Genomic DNA, 18,419 nt, shown 5'->3' with positions numbered 1-18,419 from the left:
ATTTTTCTGTTCAATTGCAAGGTTTTTGCAGAAGGGTAAGAAGGGTATGAGAAGCTAATGGTATCCAAAAACAGGGTTGTTTTTCCGAACCAAAGATCAGAATGAAATAATGATAGGCTCTTGGCAGAGAGTGGAGAGGGAAGAACTTACTCGGCAGGGTACTCACCCATGTGAGAAGTGGGGTTTGAAACTGATAGTTGAGGGAGAGGCAGAATAAACCCTGTGTGGGACAAGGCAGTGGAAGTGATGTCTAGTGCCAGCAGAAGCCTCTTCAGGGAAGAGAGTAAGGTTAAATCCTATACATACAACCATTGCAGAGTGTGGCTAAAATCCAAGTAATTATATTTGATAAATGTAACATCTATCATCTACTGAATGTTTCCTAAGTGCTACCTTACATGCATTACCTTTTCCCATGACACTCCAAATGAAATGAAACTGACATTCAGAGAAATTAAGTAATTTATCCAATTCATACAAGATCATACAGCTAGGAAGTCGTGGTCAAAGCCTAAATTTGTCCATTCTCTGAATGACTCAGCTCTACTGAGTCTCCAGGCCGACAAAGATGACCTTATGGAACATGTTTGTAGGGAAAACATGAATATGGGTGCATGTTCCTTTTGGAAGAACAGTAATTGATAGGAGTAGAGAATGAACTCAGATGTCAGGGAAGAGGTATGGGAATTCACAGCCTTGGGGACAGATGTTGGGCAATGAGTCATGGATGGGAGCTCATCATAGGAATGGCTATGGGCTACTTGGCCAATGGAAGCCACAGATAGGGAAGATGTGGCTTCCCTAATATAGATTTCAAAGCTGGTCCAACAAAGGCAAGACACGAGTAGGTTCTTCTAGCATCTCTTAAATAATAAAAATATCACTTAATGAAAAGCAGAGCTTCAGATTATGTCTTGAGTTGCCCAGGAGACAATATGATCTCCCAGAGAATATAATTCAGCAGAAGAAACTCCCATCTTGGGTTGAATGCAACTAGTTGAAAAAGAACTAGTTGTAAAGTAGAAAGGAAAGGAAATTTGGGGAAATTGATTGTTTCATATGAGCTAGGCATATCAGATACAACCTTGGACATTAAGAAGGTGTATTAAAAATTAGAGAAAATTTAGACCAAAGGCTTTAAAGCAAAGAACTCGAGAAGACTAGAAAGTTCACAAAAGCAAAAAGACACAACCATAGTCAGCAGGCAGGAATAAATAGAATAAATAAGAGAAAATAGACACATTGGCCTTATATATTAATATTTTGTCAGTCACTCAGAAACTCTCATCAAATGGTTCAGTTATTGCACGTCAGAGATGGATTTCCGAGAGACACGCACCATGAAGGAGCTCCACGGATACAGAAATTATGACATGGTCGCTGTCTTTGAGTTGTATACGAAGTTGTCTAGCCCAGTTCTTAAAAAGGAGTAGGGACTCAAAAAGTGTCCTCAGAGTCAGACCAGCTTGGGGCCAATAGAATTTTATTATGTTGAATCTGATTAACGAAAGACTGTAATTATTACAATAGCCAGCATTTATTGTTGGTTCTCATATGCTAGGCATTATTTGAAGTATTTTCCATATACTTAATATTTATAACAACCCCAAGAAGTAGACATCATCAGTATCCATATTTTATCCTCATTAGAAGATAAAGAGTTAAGTTACTGGTCCTGTAGAAGGTGGTGGCCATAATCATTAGTCTGTAGTGAAGGTGGTATCTTCACCAATGGCTGATTCTCTTTGAATGATATTCATGAATTGGGAAGTCCTGCTGGAAGGAATTTCATTATAATGTAAGTGGTTTCTGTGTCTGTTACTATATGAATCCTGCTTTACTCATGGGAAGACACATATCCTGTTAGACTAGAAATCCTACTTCCCAGGTTTGTTTTCATTCTCAAGTCAGTTGACTTTGATGACGAGCTTCTATGCTGTAATTGCTACTGAAGATCTGAGCAGTATAGTTGTGGTGTAATGGAGGTGCCTGGACCTGCAGCAGGAAGATTTGGCATCCAAGCCCTACTCTAGAGGCAGCCAGCAGCAAGCTTAAGATCAGGACTTTGGTTCAAACCCAGCTCTGTCTCTCACATGGCAAGTGACTGTATAAGTTAAAGTCAGTGATCTAATCCTGCTGTTACGGACTGAATTGTGTCCCCCACCCTCCCACCCCAATCCATACATTGAAGCCCTAACCCCCAGTGTGACTGCATTTGGAGATAGGGCCTTTAAGGAGGTAATTAAGGTTAAATGAGGTCATAAAGGTGGGCCCTAATCTAACAGGACTGATGCCCTTCCAAGAAGAGGAAGAGACACCAGAGATCTCTCTCTCTTTTTCTCTCTCTCTGTGCACAGGGAAGAGGCCATGTGAGGACACAGTGAGAAGGCAGCCATATACAAGCCTGGAAGAGAGGCTTCACCAGAAATCAACCCAGATGGCACCTTGATCTTAGACTTCTAGCTTCCTGAACTGTAAGGATATAATTTGTTGTTTGAGCCACCCAGTCTGTGGTATTTTGTTATGGCAGCCCTAGCTGACTAATACACTGCCAAGCCTGCTTTCCTGTGAGGTAGGGATTAATGACAGTACCTAGTCATAGCCCCATCCCATCGCTTTTTCCAAGAGAAGCCATGTAAAAAGCTGAGCATGTTGCCTGGCTCATGATAAGACCTTGATGATTTCAGTTGTTACTGTTATTAATAGTGAAGTGTGGTTTCCTTCCCTGGGCATGACAGTCCCACTCCCCACGTGGTCGGTATGGGGCTGAAATGAGACCTGTGCTTCTTAAAATTTCCCTGGCAAAAGAAGAGAGTGCTCACACCCTCCTGGGGATATGGGCACAAGAAGGAATTTCCACTGGAATGATCTGTGAAGTCTCTCACATTTTATCTTAAAAACCCACACAGATTTTGCATTATAGTTCATATATAGTTTTAATTCGTACAGTGTTTGCAGTAGTTTCTCAGGGTAGACAGCTGAGGATCTAGACACATGACCTGGTCCTGTGTGCCTCATCCACTTCACTCGCATTTGCGCAGGCCTTTGCAAGTCACAAAGAATTGTTCTGATATGAGGATTTTGTGGTATGTATTTTTAAAAATCAGCATTACAATTAATCAACTTGGGATACACTATAAAGTGTGTTTCATATTACTAATGAACTACTTGAACCACTGTTAGTGAGCTCCTACTGTGTGCCAGGCATTGGTGTCAGCAGGGTGACCACTCAGATCCACTCCCAACCTTCCGGAAGCTTACATTCTGGCAGGGTAGGTCGACACTAAACACATAGTCGGATAACTAACTCTTAGAGTAATGGCACATCGTGACAAGGGCTATGAAGGAGAAGGAAAGTAGGCTAGGAAAGCCCGTAGCAGGGGAGAAGGTCAGAGCCCTAGAGCATTCTGAGTACTAATAGATTCCCGGGAAGTCTGGCTTCCTAGGAAGAGGGGTCTGGAAGCAGCCTTCTTGAGTGAGGCATCAGTTATTAAGCATTTTAAACTGAGTGAATTATTATCACTCATGGTCTGTCAAAGCTCTGGGTGGTCTGTTTTCCGCAGCTCCAGGTAGGCTAGTTATAGGGATTTTGTACTGGGGACAGGGTGGTATTTGGCAACTTTTGGGGTGTGATGGGGTGAAGGGCAGTGCTCTTTGCTTTAAATGTACAATGTGGGAAATGGGGATGGGGGACTGAGAGATATTAGCGGTGCCTCTTCTCTCTTTTCTTTTTCCTCCCTGGCGAGTGCGTCTGCTCTTTGCAGACTTGTCCAGGAGTCAGTTAACAGGTGAGAACTGCTTTACAAATCACAGCCTCAGTCCCCAAAGAGCCAAACAGAAGCCCCCCTCCATTTTTTGCCTGCCCTTCCAGCTCCTAATAGAGGGTGGATGCAGCATTTTGTGTGTTGGAGATGGTGTGGGTGGGGAAGTTGTCCCCAGCACCTTGACCTGGAAGTCTGGGGTCCCCTGTAGCCCTCTGAACTCTGGCTTTACCCGTAACAGGGGTGCAGGGAGGTTACCCCGACACCTGCTCTTCTTCTCATCCCTGCCCCCACTGCCCTTCCTAATTACTTCCACACCCCTGGCCACTCCTTTTTTTCCCCTTGGAGGCCTTAGCACAGCAAATAGGCAGATGGAGGAAGGGTGTAAGATTATTGTAGGGAAGGGGAGGAATTTTCCATTAATAATAATAATAATAACAAGAATAATAATGCTTCTCATGTTGGCACAGCACTCCAGTTTGCCAAGTGCATTCACACCTGTGATCTCCTTGGATTCCAGATGTGGGAAGTTATGACACTGGTGTTCTGGTTGTCAGCCTTTGACACTGCCCCCAAGTTCAAGCAGGCCACCTTTTTTACAGACATGAGCCCATTGAGGTGTCCAGGCCTTTACTTAAGCACAGGCCCCAATGAATGCCCCCCATAAATGCCCTCTCTTTGCTCCTGTCAATTGCAGTTTCAACAAGCCCCCACCATGTCTGTGAAACTTTATCAAATACTCTCGTCTCCTGAAAAAGAGTCCAAGCAAAAAAGGGTCTCAGAGACCATGTGGTCTAACCTCGTCACTAGCCCAGAGAGAAAAAGGGTAGGTTAAGGTCACGCAGCTTGTCAGGAACAGAGCCAGGGCTCGGACACCCATGTGCCACCCACACACACTCCTGCAGCTCCTCCTCCCGATACCCTGGGTAGCTGCACACTTCGTCTCCTGGGGCTTCTCAGCGTGCGAACAGTAGGGGCTTCACATGTCCGGTGGTTTTCAAGAGTGTGACTCGTTAGCCCTATTTTACTTTCGGTGGGGGCTGGGGGGAGGTGGGATGGGGTCAGAGGAGCTCGCTGTCCTCAGGAATCCTGTGGGGCATTCTTTTATGAAGTTAAGACTCCAAGTGTATGAAAACGTTGGTTTCACAAACAGGAGGCGACTCAGCTCCGGGACGAGTCCCTAACACACGAGTCCCTAACAGACCCCTAGCTGCCCTGGCCCAGGAGGCACCTGTACCCACAGCGCCCGGCCTTCGACCCCCCCTACCCGCTCCACGCGCCCACGCGCCCACGCTTCTCACCCCGGCCCCACCGCCCGTCTCTCCCTTGTCCTCTCTGGCCTCTAGATCGTTCGGTTCTCCCCTCCCCACCAAGCAACAAGTGTGGGCACCACTTTTCTTCTTACCGCGGCCTCGGTCCATGGCGCCAGCGATCGATCGCGCGGAGCAGGGCGCGGTGCCTCCGGCGGGGCCGGCGGCTGCGGGCGTGCGGCGCTCTCCAGTCCCGCCCGCTGGAGCGCCCTCCGCGCGTCCCCTCCCCCGACAGGATGCTCGCCCAGCGCCTCCGCCCGCCCTCGCCTGCCCCTGCACGCCGCTCCCGGAATAGACCCGGGGCCCGCCTCGCCCCCTGGGCCGCGGTGTCCCTGGTCCCCGCACACGCTCCACGCCACGCCCTGCCTTTCGCAAGTCCTCATGCCCCTCCGTGAGGGGCTAGAGGACCCACATCCCAGTTCTCACGCTTTCTTTCGTACCCGCGCCCGTGCTTCCCACCCCCGTCCAGACCAAGGCGTTGTTCAGCTCTGCTTGCATTACGCTAGTGACGAGGGGCTTACTACTGCACTTCCCAGCCCGGTCCATTTTCAGATTGTACAGACTGTTAGAACCTGTTTTTCAACAGTGGAATCAAAATCTCTTTGCCTGCAGCTGCCACCCATTTCCTGGCTTTTGGTTTATCTTCTCCATTAAACAGGTCTTTCCTGGGCACCTTCTAGTGCGAGGCAGTGGACCAAACTCTATGCTGGTACAGTGTCAATAATGGTGTAAAAGAGGAGTGAAGTAATAAAGATCTTTAAAAAATAAAACCACCTAGGAAAAGGAGAGAAAGAGAGGATTGCTAAAAGGTGGGCAATGGCTTGGGACACATCCAACTTTCGAGGTTCCCTGTGCACTAAAATGTGAAGAATGCCAACACGGAGTGATAAAAATTGTGGAAATGAACACTTTTTTAGCATACAAATGCAGTGCAATGTTAAGTGTGCTCTTCCCAAAATAATTACAGGATGTAGAAAAAATATTGCTATGGCCAGTGTGGTCAGGAATGGGATTTAAGTTTAAAGTTGTATGAAGAATGTCAACATCTTTCATCCTATTAGTGTGTCTCTGTGAAAGTAGGTCCGAACCGTTTATAGATAATATGAAATGTCTAAATTTAAGACCCTTCATAAAGTGAAGTCCAGGCCTAGTTCTCCTTCTAGACACTCCTCCTCCCCAAGATAGGCCAGGTCACAGTTTGAAGTTTTGGCTAGGCCACTCCTTTACTTAGAACATTCTGGCATTGGGACCATCTTGTGCAAAGGCACAAGGGAGGACTTGGGAAAAAGCATCCTGCGTTTTCCTGGCCTGGGACTATTTCCTCCATTGCTTTGATGGGCAAGTTGAAATTAGCCCTGGCTTCGCCAGATTGCATCAGTAGTTTGTTTAGTATATCTGTGTATGAGCACAGAGGAAATATGGTGTAGTGAAAAAACAGCGGGATTGGAGTCTGAAAACTTGTGTGTGATCTCTTGCTCTTCTAATTACTAAGTGTACAACTTTAAGCCTTTGAGGTTTGCTTGCTCATCTGTGCTGTGGGAAACCTCATAATGACCTCATAAGGCTGTTAGGAGGGCAAATGAAATGATGCTACAAACCCACTTTGTAATCCTTAAATAGCTGTGAGCCGTTATTGTTTGCCAATTCCTCTTTGTTCCTGCCCACTTTTCCAATTTGAAAAGGTCAGTTTAAATTCTAAAGCAGACAACCAACGATTTACAAGTGGGTTAACTTCTAAAAGTTCACTGTTTGAATTCTGAAACACTTGGAAACAAGGCTATAAATTGTAGTCAAGTTTCCAGGCTAGCCCATTTATACTTTAAAAAGCATAATATTTCACTTGAAGTAAATTTTAAAAATATGTAAAACGTAACTGTTGCAAGAACAGATGGAGGCTTAGAACTTTTAGAAACTTTAAGAAACTTTCAGACTCTGGATGTTTAGAAGAGAATTGGAACAGAAAAATCAAAAAAGCTAAAGGGAATTTATATGCACCTATGGAAGAATTTTTGGAGTGGAATTAACTGATCTGTGGTCTAGGAAAGATGTAAAAATGGGATTAACTGAGCTGTGGTCTAGGAAAGATGTAAAAATGGGAGAACACAGTCTGTGCACAGTTTTCCTAAGGATTAACAAAAAGAAGTCACTCTGAAGGTGTAGTGGTTCTGGTTTAATAATTACCCATAATGCCCACTAGGTGGCACTGTTGACTAAATTGACTACAGCTTGGTTGCTGTTAGGAAACTGGGTGAGGTGGATGAGGAGGCTGTGGGTTTGGGACAAGGAATAACTATATATTTTTTTCTGTACTTTTCCTTTACTTAGGCCTATAGTCACCATAAAAACTATCCCCACTTTTCATCAGTCCACTTAGGAACATTTGTTGCATTCTGTGCCAATTTCTATTGGGAGAACTAATGCTAAGTAGAAATGATCTCCATCCTTAAGGAACCTACAATCTAGTAGAGGAGATAAATATGTACAAAATAATTTAATTAAAAATTATTATGTGGGGCTTCCCTGCTGGCACAGTGGTTGGGAGTCTGCCTGCCGATGCGGGGGGCACGGGTTCGAGCTCTGGTCCGGGGGGATCCCACGTGCCGCGGAGCGGCTGAGCCTGTGTGCCACAACTGCTGAGCCTGCGCTCTGGAGCACACGAGCCACAACTGCTGAGCCTGCGTGCCTGGAGCCCGTGCTCCGCGGCGGGAGAGGCCACCGCAATGAGAAGCCCGCACACCGCAACGAAGAGTATCCCCCACTTGCCACAACTGGAGAGGGCCAGCACACAGCAATGAAGACCCAATGCAGCCAAAAATAAATAAGTAAAATAAATTAGTTTTAAAAAAAATTATTATGTGAAAAGTGCCAGAGGAGAGATAAAGTGTTCTTGGAATTCATTCAGACAAAGCAAGAATATCTTACTGATCATGGAGACAGTAATGGATGACAGACACTTGGGTGAGCCTGCAATGAGAAGATAACGTTACAGGCAGTGAAAACAGTGAGAGCAAAGACATAGAGATAGAAAACTGCAGGATGTGTCTGTAAAGAAGTTTGGTCTGGCTAGATTGTAGGGTATCAGGTGGGAAGTGCTGGAATGAGAATGGGGATGGAAGTTGTGGATGCCAATGCCTGGTTTCTCCTCCCTTTTCCACTTCCCTGTATGAATGCAATTCTCTGGAAAGGATTTTTAGGATCTGCCTCATATCTTCCCTTTTCTTATTGTTGTACTAAGTTTTCTAGGTTTGCCTGGTACTTGTCTAAAGAAGTCTGTGCGGAGAGCTCCAGCTCTGTAAAAAGATATCAAATTTGGTCCCAGTGAACAATTCCAGGAAAAAAGCTTTCAGCTCCCACATGCTCCTAGTCTTGTGAAAACAAATGATACTCCCCAGTCTCATTCTTAGCTTATCAGGTGCAACTGGGAAGCCCTGGGAAAGAAAAATTTGGAGGCTAAATGTTCTTTGTCCTAGTGAGAGAAGCATACTTTAGCCTTCTAACCTGTCACTTTGCCTCCAGGTCTGCTTCCATCGTGGCTGCTACAGTGACCATTCCATGGTTCCAATCAGATCCCCCTTAAAAATACTTGATGGCTCTCCTTTGCCCTCAATGTAGAGTTCAAATTCCTTACTATAGTATTTGGGGTGCCTTCCTCACTAAGCTCCAACCCGCCATTCCTCAGAGCAGACAAGCAGTGATCTCAGGAGACCCCGGGAAGAGTAAGAAAAACCATCGACTGGGGACTCAGATCTGGGTTCTTGAACTGACTCTGTTACTGTGTCACTCTCAGTTCTTCCACTGGGTCACCAATGTATAATTTCCTACTTAGGTCTCTCCTTACCTCTTCATGGCCCCCCAGATTGCAAGTACTATGAGGGTGGGTGCTGTGTCTTACTTGTTGCGAGGTCCCTAGGGCCTAGCACAGTGCCTGGAACTTAGTAAGTGGTAGCAAGTATTGTGGGGTGAGTCAGTGAATAAATGCTCAAGGACTCAACGAGGTTTCTATTAATGCAGGTATTTTTGGGGTGGTTTCCTTTATCCTCTGGGATTGTTTATTTGCTTATCTATTTGCAGAGGAAAATGAGATTGCAATGATGTGTTCTGGGAGCAATGCCTCTGTGTTTCCCAGCCCCACTGCCTGCTGCTGCGGACATGCAGCCCAACCCATGGGGCTTCTTCTTGGCTCGGGGCCCTGCTCCCAAACTCCTTTGTGCAGGGTGAGCCCCAGAGCCCCTTGCTCGAGTGTCTGCCCAATGCTGGTCGCTGGATGAAAACCTCTCTTTTTCCACTCAGCACAATGTCCCCATTATAGCCTCTATCCAGGGAAATGACACATGCCTGCTGGTCCACCCTGGGCCCCGGAAAGCAGATAGAGATCTGAGTGGCGGCTGCTGGGAGAAGGAGAGTTTCATGGCTGGATGAAAACCTCTCCTTTTGTTGTACCTTCAGGTTTCGGTTCCAAGGCACCTGGCTCCTACCTACACCCAGGCCACAGGTTCACCTTCAACTGTCACAGAGCCCAGAGCACTGTTGTGTCTGGAGGAAAAGGAGCTTTTATTCTTGTGCCCCAATGCTGCACATCCCTTCCCCTCAGGTCCTTCCTCAAGAAAAGAGCACTCTTGGCTCCTTAAGTGAGGCTCACAGGCCGAAGTGCCCCCAGGACCAGTCAGGGAAGGTCTTTGTGTGAGCTGACCACCTGGCAAAGCAGAGCACTCTTGTTCCAGCTGAAAGGGCAGGAGCCAGCAACTCAGGGAAGTGTGGCCGGGGGAACATGGGCCTGGAGTGGCCAGATCTTAAGACTTTTCAGAAGAACCCGGGAGTCCAGATTTCAGCTTTTGATTTTAAAATGTTGGTAACTAAGTTCAACTGTTTTAAACATTGCAAGGGCCAACTAAAATACCCCTGTGGGCTTAAGCTGGCATACAGCCTATGCCTTTGGAACCCTGAGAAAAACTGTGGGTCCATGAAGACTTCTAGAGAGTCTGTCCAGCTGGGTGCCTCTACCTGGGGGCCAAGGTGATACCCAACCCTTAACACTGCAGCAGGGACTAACTCTCTTTTGTCTTTTTTTTTTACGATACACGGGCCTCTCACTGTTGTGGCCTCTCCTGTTGCGGAGCACAGGCTCCAGACGCGCAGGCCCAGCGGCCATGGCTCATGGGCCCAGCCGCTCCACGGCATGTGGGATCTTCCCGGACTGGGGCACGAACCCGTGTCCCCTGCATCGGCAGGCAGACTCCCAACCACTGTGCCACCAGGGAAGCCCCCAAGGGACAAACTCTCTTTTGAAAGGCTGTGCTGCATTCTCCCTGTTCATTTCTAGGCTGCAGGCTGACGCCAGGGTGCAGAGTCCAAAGCGAATTTCTTAAACCTGGAACTAGAAAAACTTTAGAGCTGAGAGGAGCCTGAGAGATAAGCCAGTCTGATTGCTTCGTTTGTCCGATGAGGAAACTGAGGCCAAGAGAGGGGAAGAAAGCTTGCCTGATATCACACAAGATCTTAGAGACAGAACCGGGAGTGGTGCCCAGGGCGCTAGACTTGATGTCAGGTTCTGCCACATACAGCTGTGAAACCTTGAATGAATTACTTATCAAAGGCTCAACCATGAATGAATTACTTATCAAGGGCTCAATTTCCTCATCTGTAAAATGAGGATGAAAGTCGTACCCAGAGGATTAAGTGAGATCTGTAAAGTGCTTAGTGTAAAAATGCAAGTTATTGTAATCAAGTGGGTTTCCTCTGGAGACGTTGTCAGATGCTTATGGAAATACTAAGGAACACTGAAATCTCAGCCACACATCCAGGCTGCCCCCTGCAGGGAGTTTTGTGTAAACCAGACCATTGGAAATGTGATAGATTCTGCCAGCCTCCTCCTTCCCTGTAGGAACATCTGATACCCTTAGATACGAGGACTATGGAGCTTCTAGCTCCTGTTACCCACAGAGTCTGAGAAGGGGTGGCATTTTGTAGGTATATTTTAAAAAATTAAATAGTGCTGTTATTTTGTCAGAAGGACAAAATAACACCTGATCCAGGTGGGCAAGACCCTGTGTGCTAGGCAGTCCCATTTCTCTTGTATGACAATGAATTCTTTATCTACAAGAGAGCTTTGGGAGCAAACAAGGCTTTTGGTGCAGGCCCTACAAGCACTTTCCATGACTGACCGAGGCACATTTTGACCTCTTCACATGTGCTCGCTAGGCTTCCCTAGTGAGTCCCATGGCCCGTCGGTCGCTCTGGCGGGGGCAGATGCCTGCACTACTAAAACTGGGATCGCGTGATCTCCCTCACACAGAGAGCAAAGCTGACAATATTAATTCACCCTGGGGGCCACTGTGTTTGTCACAGCTGTGTTAGTGGCAAGTGACATAATCACAACTCAAACCAGCTAAAACCAAAAAGGCAATTTATTAGCTCAGAAGGTAACCGGGGATTTGAAGGGTGAAGTTGGATTTAAGGTAAGCTTAGATCCAGGAACACAAACAGAGTGGTTACTTTCTTTCCATCTCCTGACTCCACCCTCCTCTGTTTAGTCTTCAGGTGGTGTCTTAATCTGTAGCAAAGAAGGCCACAAGGCTCCAGGCCTGCACACCTTTACTGGTGGAAATTAAGGTGAGAAAGGCTTGCCTTTCATCCTGTAGTTCCAGCACCGGCCCAGAGGGGGCACTGATTGGGTGAAGCACCTGATCTAAGAATGGGGGACATGATGAGCAAACACACCTCCCCTGCAGCCAGGTGCTGTGCCTGAAGCACATCATTCAGTCCTTACCAGCTAATGAAATAAGTGCTGTTATTCCTGTTTTGCAAGTCTAATTTCATGTGGTGTATTAGTTTGCTAGGGTTGTTGTAACAAAATACCACAGACTGGACTTCCCTGGTGGTGCAGTGGTTAAGAATCTGCCTGCCAATGCAGGGGGCATGGGTTCGATTCCTGGTCCGGGAAGATCCCACATGCCACGGAGCATCTAAGCCCGTGCACCACAACTACTGAGCCTGCGCTCTAGAGCTCGCAAGCCACAACTACTGAAGCCCGCGCGCCTAGAGCCCGTGCTCTGCAACAAGAGAAGCCACTGCGATGAGAAGCCTGTGCACCACAATGAAGGGTAGCCCCCACTCGCCGCAACTAGAGAAAGCCTGCACACAGCAACGAAGACCCAATGCAGCCAAAAATAAAACAAACAAAAAAAACCCCCCAAAACATATTAGTACCACAGACTGGGTGGCTTAAACAATGGAAATTTATTTTCTCCTGGTTCTAGAGACTGGAAGTCCACAAGCCAGGTGTTAGCAGAGTTGGTTTCCTCTGTGGCTTCTGTCTTTGGCTTGCAGATGGTAGCCTTCCTGCTGCCTCATCACCTGGTCTTTCCTCTGTGCACCTACATCCCTGGCGTCTCTCCCTGTGTCCTACTCTCCTCTTCTTATAAGGATATCAGTCAAATTGGAATAGGACTCATCCTCACAGCCTCATTTTAACTTATCACCTCTTTAAAGGCCCTGTCTCAAGTACAGCCACATTCTGAGGAAATGGGGGTTAGGGCTTCAACATATGAATTTGGGGGGGACACAGTTTAGCCCATAACCCTCCCTAGTAAATGGTGAGGCTGAGATTTGTACTCAGAGAGGCTGAGTCTAGCCATGGTGCTGTCATGTTTCTGCCACAGCTCAGGGTAGTGCCCACATAGGCAAAGTGTTTACAACCCAGACCAGCAGCGGGAGGGATGGTATTCAATGAAAACCTTAGCAAACAGGAAGTCCCTGGTGGAATATGAGAGTTTTGGCTCCCTGAGTTGGCTGGGGTTGACCAGGTCCTGCCTGATTGTCAAAGTACTTGTGTTTTCTTTTCCCTGAAGCATCTTCAGTTTGTTTTCCTTTAGCTTCCCGAAGACCAGTCCTCATGAAGAAAGTGAGGGAATACTCATCCTTACTTCCCTCCCACTTCTGTCAGAGGGAACAATATTTCCCAAAGTGTGGAATTCAGACTAGTGCTGAATATGTAAGGTAAGTGTAGATGTGACTCAGGCCAACATATTTGAAGAGTTATTAATTTATTTGAATTTGCATTAACTGCATAAAATCGGTCCTTATTTGATATTGATAAACAGAAGAGTTAGGGACAAGTGAATTGAAAGAAAAGTATCACATAAATAGCATTATGTAAATAAATAATCTGATGAAACTTGTGGAGGTGGTGTTTGAGTGACTGAAATTTGGGAAACACTAGGATAGTTTACCCCCGAGGAGGAAACCCTTTTGTTCATGGGCATAGATGTCCACCTTACTTTTTTGACCTGATTTATCTGTACACTTGGCCCTTATTTGCCCTGAGGACTAGCCATGGGGGCAACTGCAGGCCTTTGGTGTCTCTGCCCATGCACCTGTGCCAATCACATTGGAGGCCAGGTGAAGAGGCAAGTGGCCGCTTGGGTGATAGTGAGACGCCAGCCCTTGTCGTCATGGCTTCTGGGTTTTATTTATTTAGAGTCTTGCTCTAGGGCTTCTGAATAGCTTGGCAGTGGCCCACAGCTCTGTATGTAAAAGCAGGTATTTATCACTGTGAGATCAAGAGTTTTGGCAACTTGAAGTCTGATGTGGAATAAAGTATTTAAAATTTAATTACACATGGGGCATTAACAGAATTGGCATAACTCTGCAAACTCAATTCCTAATCTCTGAATTTTAGCCGTGCTTTGTTACCCTTAAATTCCAAGCCCTTCTACTCTACATTTGGCTCTGTTCAGTGGCCAGCTGCAGCTGCTGACACTGTCCACAGCCAGATCCCATATTTCCACACCAGGTGCCTTGTGAGGACGAGCAGCTCTGGATGCAGGAGAACTGGCTGCTTGTCCTGATCTGCTCAAATGCTCAGTGGGCCTGTTCTGTGGCTGCAAAATGCAACCATTGTATTGGCTTTAAGCTCTAACCTTCTGTGATTTCTGTGGCCCCCCAGGTTGTGTTCTGCTTTATTAACATAAGGTTGCCCTCCAGTGTCCAGAGAGGTCATGTGCACAGGTAAAGGGATCCCTTCTAGAACTTCAGAAAGTCAGACACAAAATGTTGTTATGTCTGTCCAAAAAAAGAAAGATGGTTTATAGCAGCAATTCTCAAACTTCACTGTGTGTGTGAATCACCTGGGAGTCTTATTAAAATATGGGTTCGGGGCTTCCCTGGTGGCGCAGTGGTTGAGAGTCCGCCTGCCGATGCAGGGGACACGGGTTTGTGCCCCGGTCCGGGAAGATCCCACATGCCGCGGAGCGGCTGGGCCCGTGAGCCATGGCCGCTGAGCCTGCGCGTCCGGAGCCTGTGCTCTGCAATGGGAGAGGCCACAACAGTGAGAGGCCCGCGTACCACAAAAAAAAAAAAAAAAAGAAAAAAAAAAGAAAATGGGTTCGGACTGAGTAGGTTGAGAGGGGCCTGAGATTCTACATTCCTCACAAGTTCCCTGGTGACTCCAGTGCTGCTGGTTGGGGACCACACTTTGAGTGGCTAGACTTAGAGCAATTCTCCCTGCTTCTGGTAGGTTAACAACCATAGTGCAAGCCAGACAGTCTCCACGAAGCCTGCATGAATGAGAGGTGTCCTCCCATTCCCTCTGCATGTTCTGGTCTCTGCCTGCCTTCCCACCTCTTGTGATGTCACTCTCCCCTTCCTTTGCTTTGCCCCAATGCATTTTAGTTCCTCAGGTACATCAAGCTTTTACTCATCTCAGTGCCTTTGCATACGCTGTTCTCTGTGCCCAGAATGCTCCCATCCCCACTTTTCCCTTGGTACTTTGTTGTCATCCTTCAGTAAGGGCATGAAGTGAGTTTCTTTCTGCTCCTCTTTTTTGGTGCCCTATTTGTGTCTCTGTGGCAGTTAACTTTGTGAGCCATCTCTTTTTCTGTTTACTTATTTACAATCTGTTTCCTCTTTTAGACCAGAGCTACATGAGAGCTCACACCTGCCTTGCACACACAGTTGTATCCTCAGTGCTCCTGCTTCACAGCAGATGCTCAGTAAGTAAATATTTGCTGGGCCTGTGTGTAGCCAGGGAGCAACGGAACATTCTTGAGTCTACTTTTGCAAATTTGAGCCACCTGTTTCAAGGGGCTGTGGTGGGAATGATACTTAGAAGAATCATAGAATGAAAGGTCAGAAAAGGAGCTCCCTTTAAGCCACATCTCATCATCAGAGATGTCAAAATGTGAAAAAAGTATCCATCTTAGAATGGATGAAATAAAGTAAGTGTAACGTTTCTTAAACAGTTATGTCAAAATTTGCAACATTAAATTAAACAAAGAACTTCATAGGACTTTTGGCAATGTGCTTGTGATTCTCTGAGGGGAGAGACAGTGGCTGTGGCCAAGACTCTGATTCATTTACCCAGTGGCCATTCCCTGTCTGCCCCATTTCTCTTCTTTGCCAATGGGGCACCTGCCTCCAACTATCGAGGCTGAAAATGCCAATTACTCAATTTCCCATCTGTTTTTGTAGCAAGGGCATGAGCCTCTTCCGCAGTTCTGCCAGCAGAACCTGCAGAGAAGCCTACTGAGGACTTCTGGGAAGGTTTTTCTGCTTAAAAGAGACACTCAAAGGGAAATTTCCTTCCTGTTTTTCGATGTGATTGTGTGAGGACATGATGCCTAGAGCCACAGCAGGCTCTTGTAAACCTGAGGAGTCACACCTGAGAATGGTGGAGTGGAGCAATGCAAAGCACCTGGGCAAGGATGGAATAAAGAGGTGCCAAGAATCTGGGCTCCCGACAGCATCACTGAGCTGCTGAATCACTGAGCTGCTGAATCGACTAGCCCTGCACCTTGGACCTCTCTCTGGTTGTGGAAGATGATATGTGTTCTCCTTGTTTAAGCCACTTTTTTTTTTTTTTTTTTTTTTTTTTTGCGTTACACGGGCCTCTCACTGGCGTGGCCTCTCCCGTTGCGGAGCACAGGCTCCGAACGCGCAGACTCAGCGGCCATGGCCCACGGGCCCAGCCGCTCCGTGGCATGTGGGATCTTCCCGGACCGGGGCACAAACCCGTGTCCCCTGCATCGGCAGGCGGACTCTCAACCACTGTGCCACCAGGGAAGCCCTAAGGCACTTTTTTTTTTTTGCGGTACGCGGGCCTCTCACTGTTGTGGCCTCTCCCGTTGCGGAGCACAGGCTCCGGACGCGCAGGCTCAGCGGCCATGGCCCACGGGCCCAGCCGCTCCGCGGCATGTGGGAGCTTCCCGGACCGGGGCACAAACCCGTGTCCCCTCCATCGGCAGGCGGACACTCAACCACTGCGCCACCAGGGAAGCCCCTAAGCCACTTTTAAGAGGCACTCTTTACTTGCAGCTGAGAGCATCCTGACCGATAAGAGTGGTTAAACTGGTTTCTTCAGTCAGTGAGGAGGGAATTGGCTCCTGGCTCCACCACAGGAATTATATGCCCTCTTCAAAGCTGCTTCCTCCTCTGAGACGCAGGTAAGAAGAATGGCTACCTCTTGGGTTGTTACAGAGGCTTAAACGAGATGATGGGTGGAAAATTCTCAGCACAGAACTTGGCACATTGTCGGTACTTAATAATGAGGAACGGTTATTATTACTATTATTTTAAAATTGAAGTATAGTTGGTTTACAATTTTGTGTTAGTTTTGGGTATACAGCAAAGTGATTCAGTTACATATATATGTATTATTTTTTATTCAGATTATTTTTCATTATAGGTTATTACAAGATATTGAATATTGTTCCCTGTGTCATACAGTAAATCTTTGTTGCTTATCTATTTTGTATAGAATAGTGTGTGTCTGTTAATCCCAAACTCCTAATTTATCCTTCCCCCCGACTGCCTTTCCGTTTTGGTAACCATAAGCTTGTTTTTTATGTCTGTGACTCTGTTTCTGATTTGTAAACAGATTCATTTGTATTATTTTCTATATTCCATATATAAGTGATATCATATAATATTTGCTTTCTCTGTCTGACTTCACTTATTGTGATATTCTCTAGGTCCATCCATGTTGCTGCAAATGGGCAATATTTCATTCTTTTTTATAACTGAGTAATATTCCATTGTATATATATACCACATCTTCTTTATCCATTCATCTGTTGATGGACATTTAAGTTGTTTCCATGTCTTGACGATTGTTCATAATGCTGCAGTGAACATTGGGGTGCATGTATCTTTTCGAATTAGGAGTTAGGGTTTTGTGTTTTTTGCATGTATGCCCAGAAGTGGGATTGCTGGATCATATGGTAGCTCTATTTTTAATTTTTTTTCTACTTTTAGTTTTTTAAGGAACCTTCATACTGTTTGTTCTCCATAGTGACTGCACCAATTTACATTCCCACCAACAGCGAAGGAGGGTTCCCTTTTTTCCACATCCTGTCCAACATTTATTATTTACAGACATTAAAAATTTTTTTTTAATTTATTCATTTATTTTGGCCACACCATGTGGCATGCAGGATCCTAGCTCCCCGACCAGGGACTGAACCTGCGTCCCCTGCAGTGGAAGTTCAGAGTCCCAACCACTGAACTGCCAGGGAAGTCCTATTTGCAGACTTTTTGATGATAGCCGTCCTGACTTGTGTAAGGTGATACCCTCATTGTGGTTTTTATTTGCATTTTTCTAATAATTAGCAATGTTGAGCATCCTTTCATGTGCCTGTTGGCTGTCTTTATGTCTTCTTTGGAGAAATGTCTATTTAGGTCTTCTGCCTGTCTTTTGATTGAGTTGTTTGTTTTTTTTATATTGAATTGTATGAGCTGTTTGTATATTTTGGAAATTAACCCCTTGTTGGTTGCATCATTTGCAAACATTTTCTCCCATTCCATAAGGTTGTCTTTTTGTTTTGTGGAAAAGCTTTTAAGCTTGATTAGGTCCCATTTGTTTATTTTTGCTTTTATTTCTTTTCCTTTGGGTGATTGATCTAAGAAAATATTCTACGATTTATGTCAGAGACTGTATTGCCTGTGTTCTCTTCTAGGAATCTTATGATGTCATGTCTTATATTTAAGTCTTTAAACCATTTTGAGTTTATTTTTGTGTATGGCTTGAGGACGTGTTCTAATTTCTTGATTTACATGAGGCTGTCCAGCTTTCCCAACACCACTTGATGAAGAGACTTTTTCCCATTTTATATTCTTGCCTCCTTTGTCAAAGATGAGTTGACTATAGGTGTGTAGGTTTATTTCTGGGCTCTCTAGTCTGTTCCGTTGATCTGTATGTTTTTGTACCAATACCACACTGTTTTGATTACGGGAGCTTTGTAGTATTGTCTGAAGTCTGGGAGGGTTATGCCTCCTACTTGTTTTTTTTTTTTTTCCCTCAGGATTGCTTTGGCAATTCTGGGTCTTTTATGGTTCCATATAAATTTTGGGATTA

The 18,419-nt window shown here is 45.9% G+C and overlaps 1 protein-coding gene and 1 long non-coding RNA gene across 3 annotated transcripts in view; one reads left to right on the top strand and one right to left on the bottom strand.

Moving 5' to 3' along the window:
- AFAP1L1 (actin filament associated protein 1 like 1) overlaps positions 1 to 5,288 on the bottom strand; it is a 71,092-nt gene extending 65,804 nt beyond the window's left edge. The window contains exon 1 of one of the 2 annotated variants that reach the window (XM_060143934.1): positions 5,167 to 5,288. Coding sequence is in view for 1 of the 2 variants with exons in the window: in XM_060143935.1 (XP_059999918.1) it covers positions 5,167 to 5,182 (16 nt within the window). In the remaining variant the exon portion in view is untranslated. The remainder of the gene's footprint in view (positions 1 to 5,166) is intronic. The other variant, XM_060143935.1, reaches the window with a different exon arrangement.
- Positions 1 to 18,419, top strand: part of LOC132517197 (uncharacterized) — a 64,808-nt gene that overhangs the window by 2,080 nt on the left and 44,309 nt on the right. The window contains exons 2-4 of the long non-coding RNA XR_009539623.1: positions 2,358 to 2,474; positions 12,943 to 13,066; positions 16,382 to 16,509. This is a non-coding gene — a long non-coding RNA (uncharacterized LOC132517197). The remainder of the gene's footprint in view (positions 1 to 2,357; positions 2,475 to 12,942; positions 13,067 to 16,381; positions 16,510 to 18,419) is intronic.

This window comes from Lagenorhynchus albirostris, chromosome 3 (genome assembly GCF_949774975.1).
Source record: "Lagenorhynchus albirostris chromosome 3, mLagAlb1.1, whole genome shotgun sequence".
NCBI classification, from domain to species: domain Eukaryota; kingdom Metazoa; phylum Chordata; class Mammalia; order Artiodactyla; family Delphinidae; genus Lagenorhynchus; species Lagenorhynchus albirostris.
This window is presented reverse-complemented; position numbering and strand designations above follow the sequence as displayed.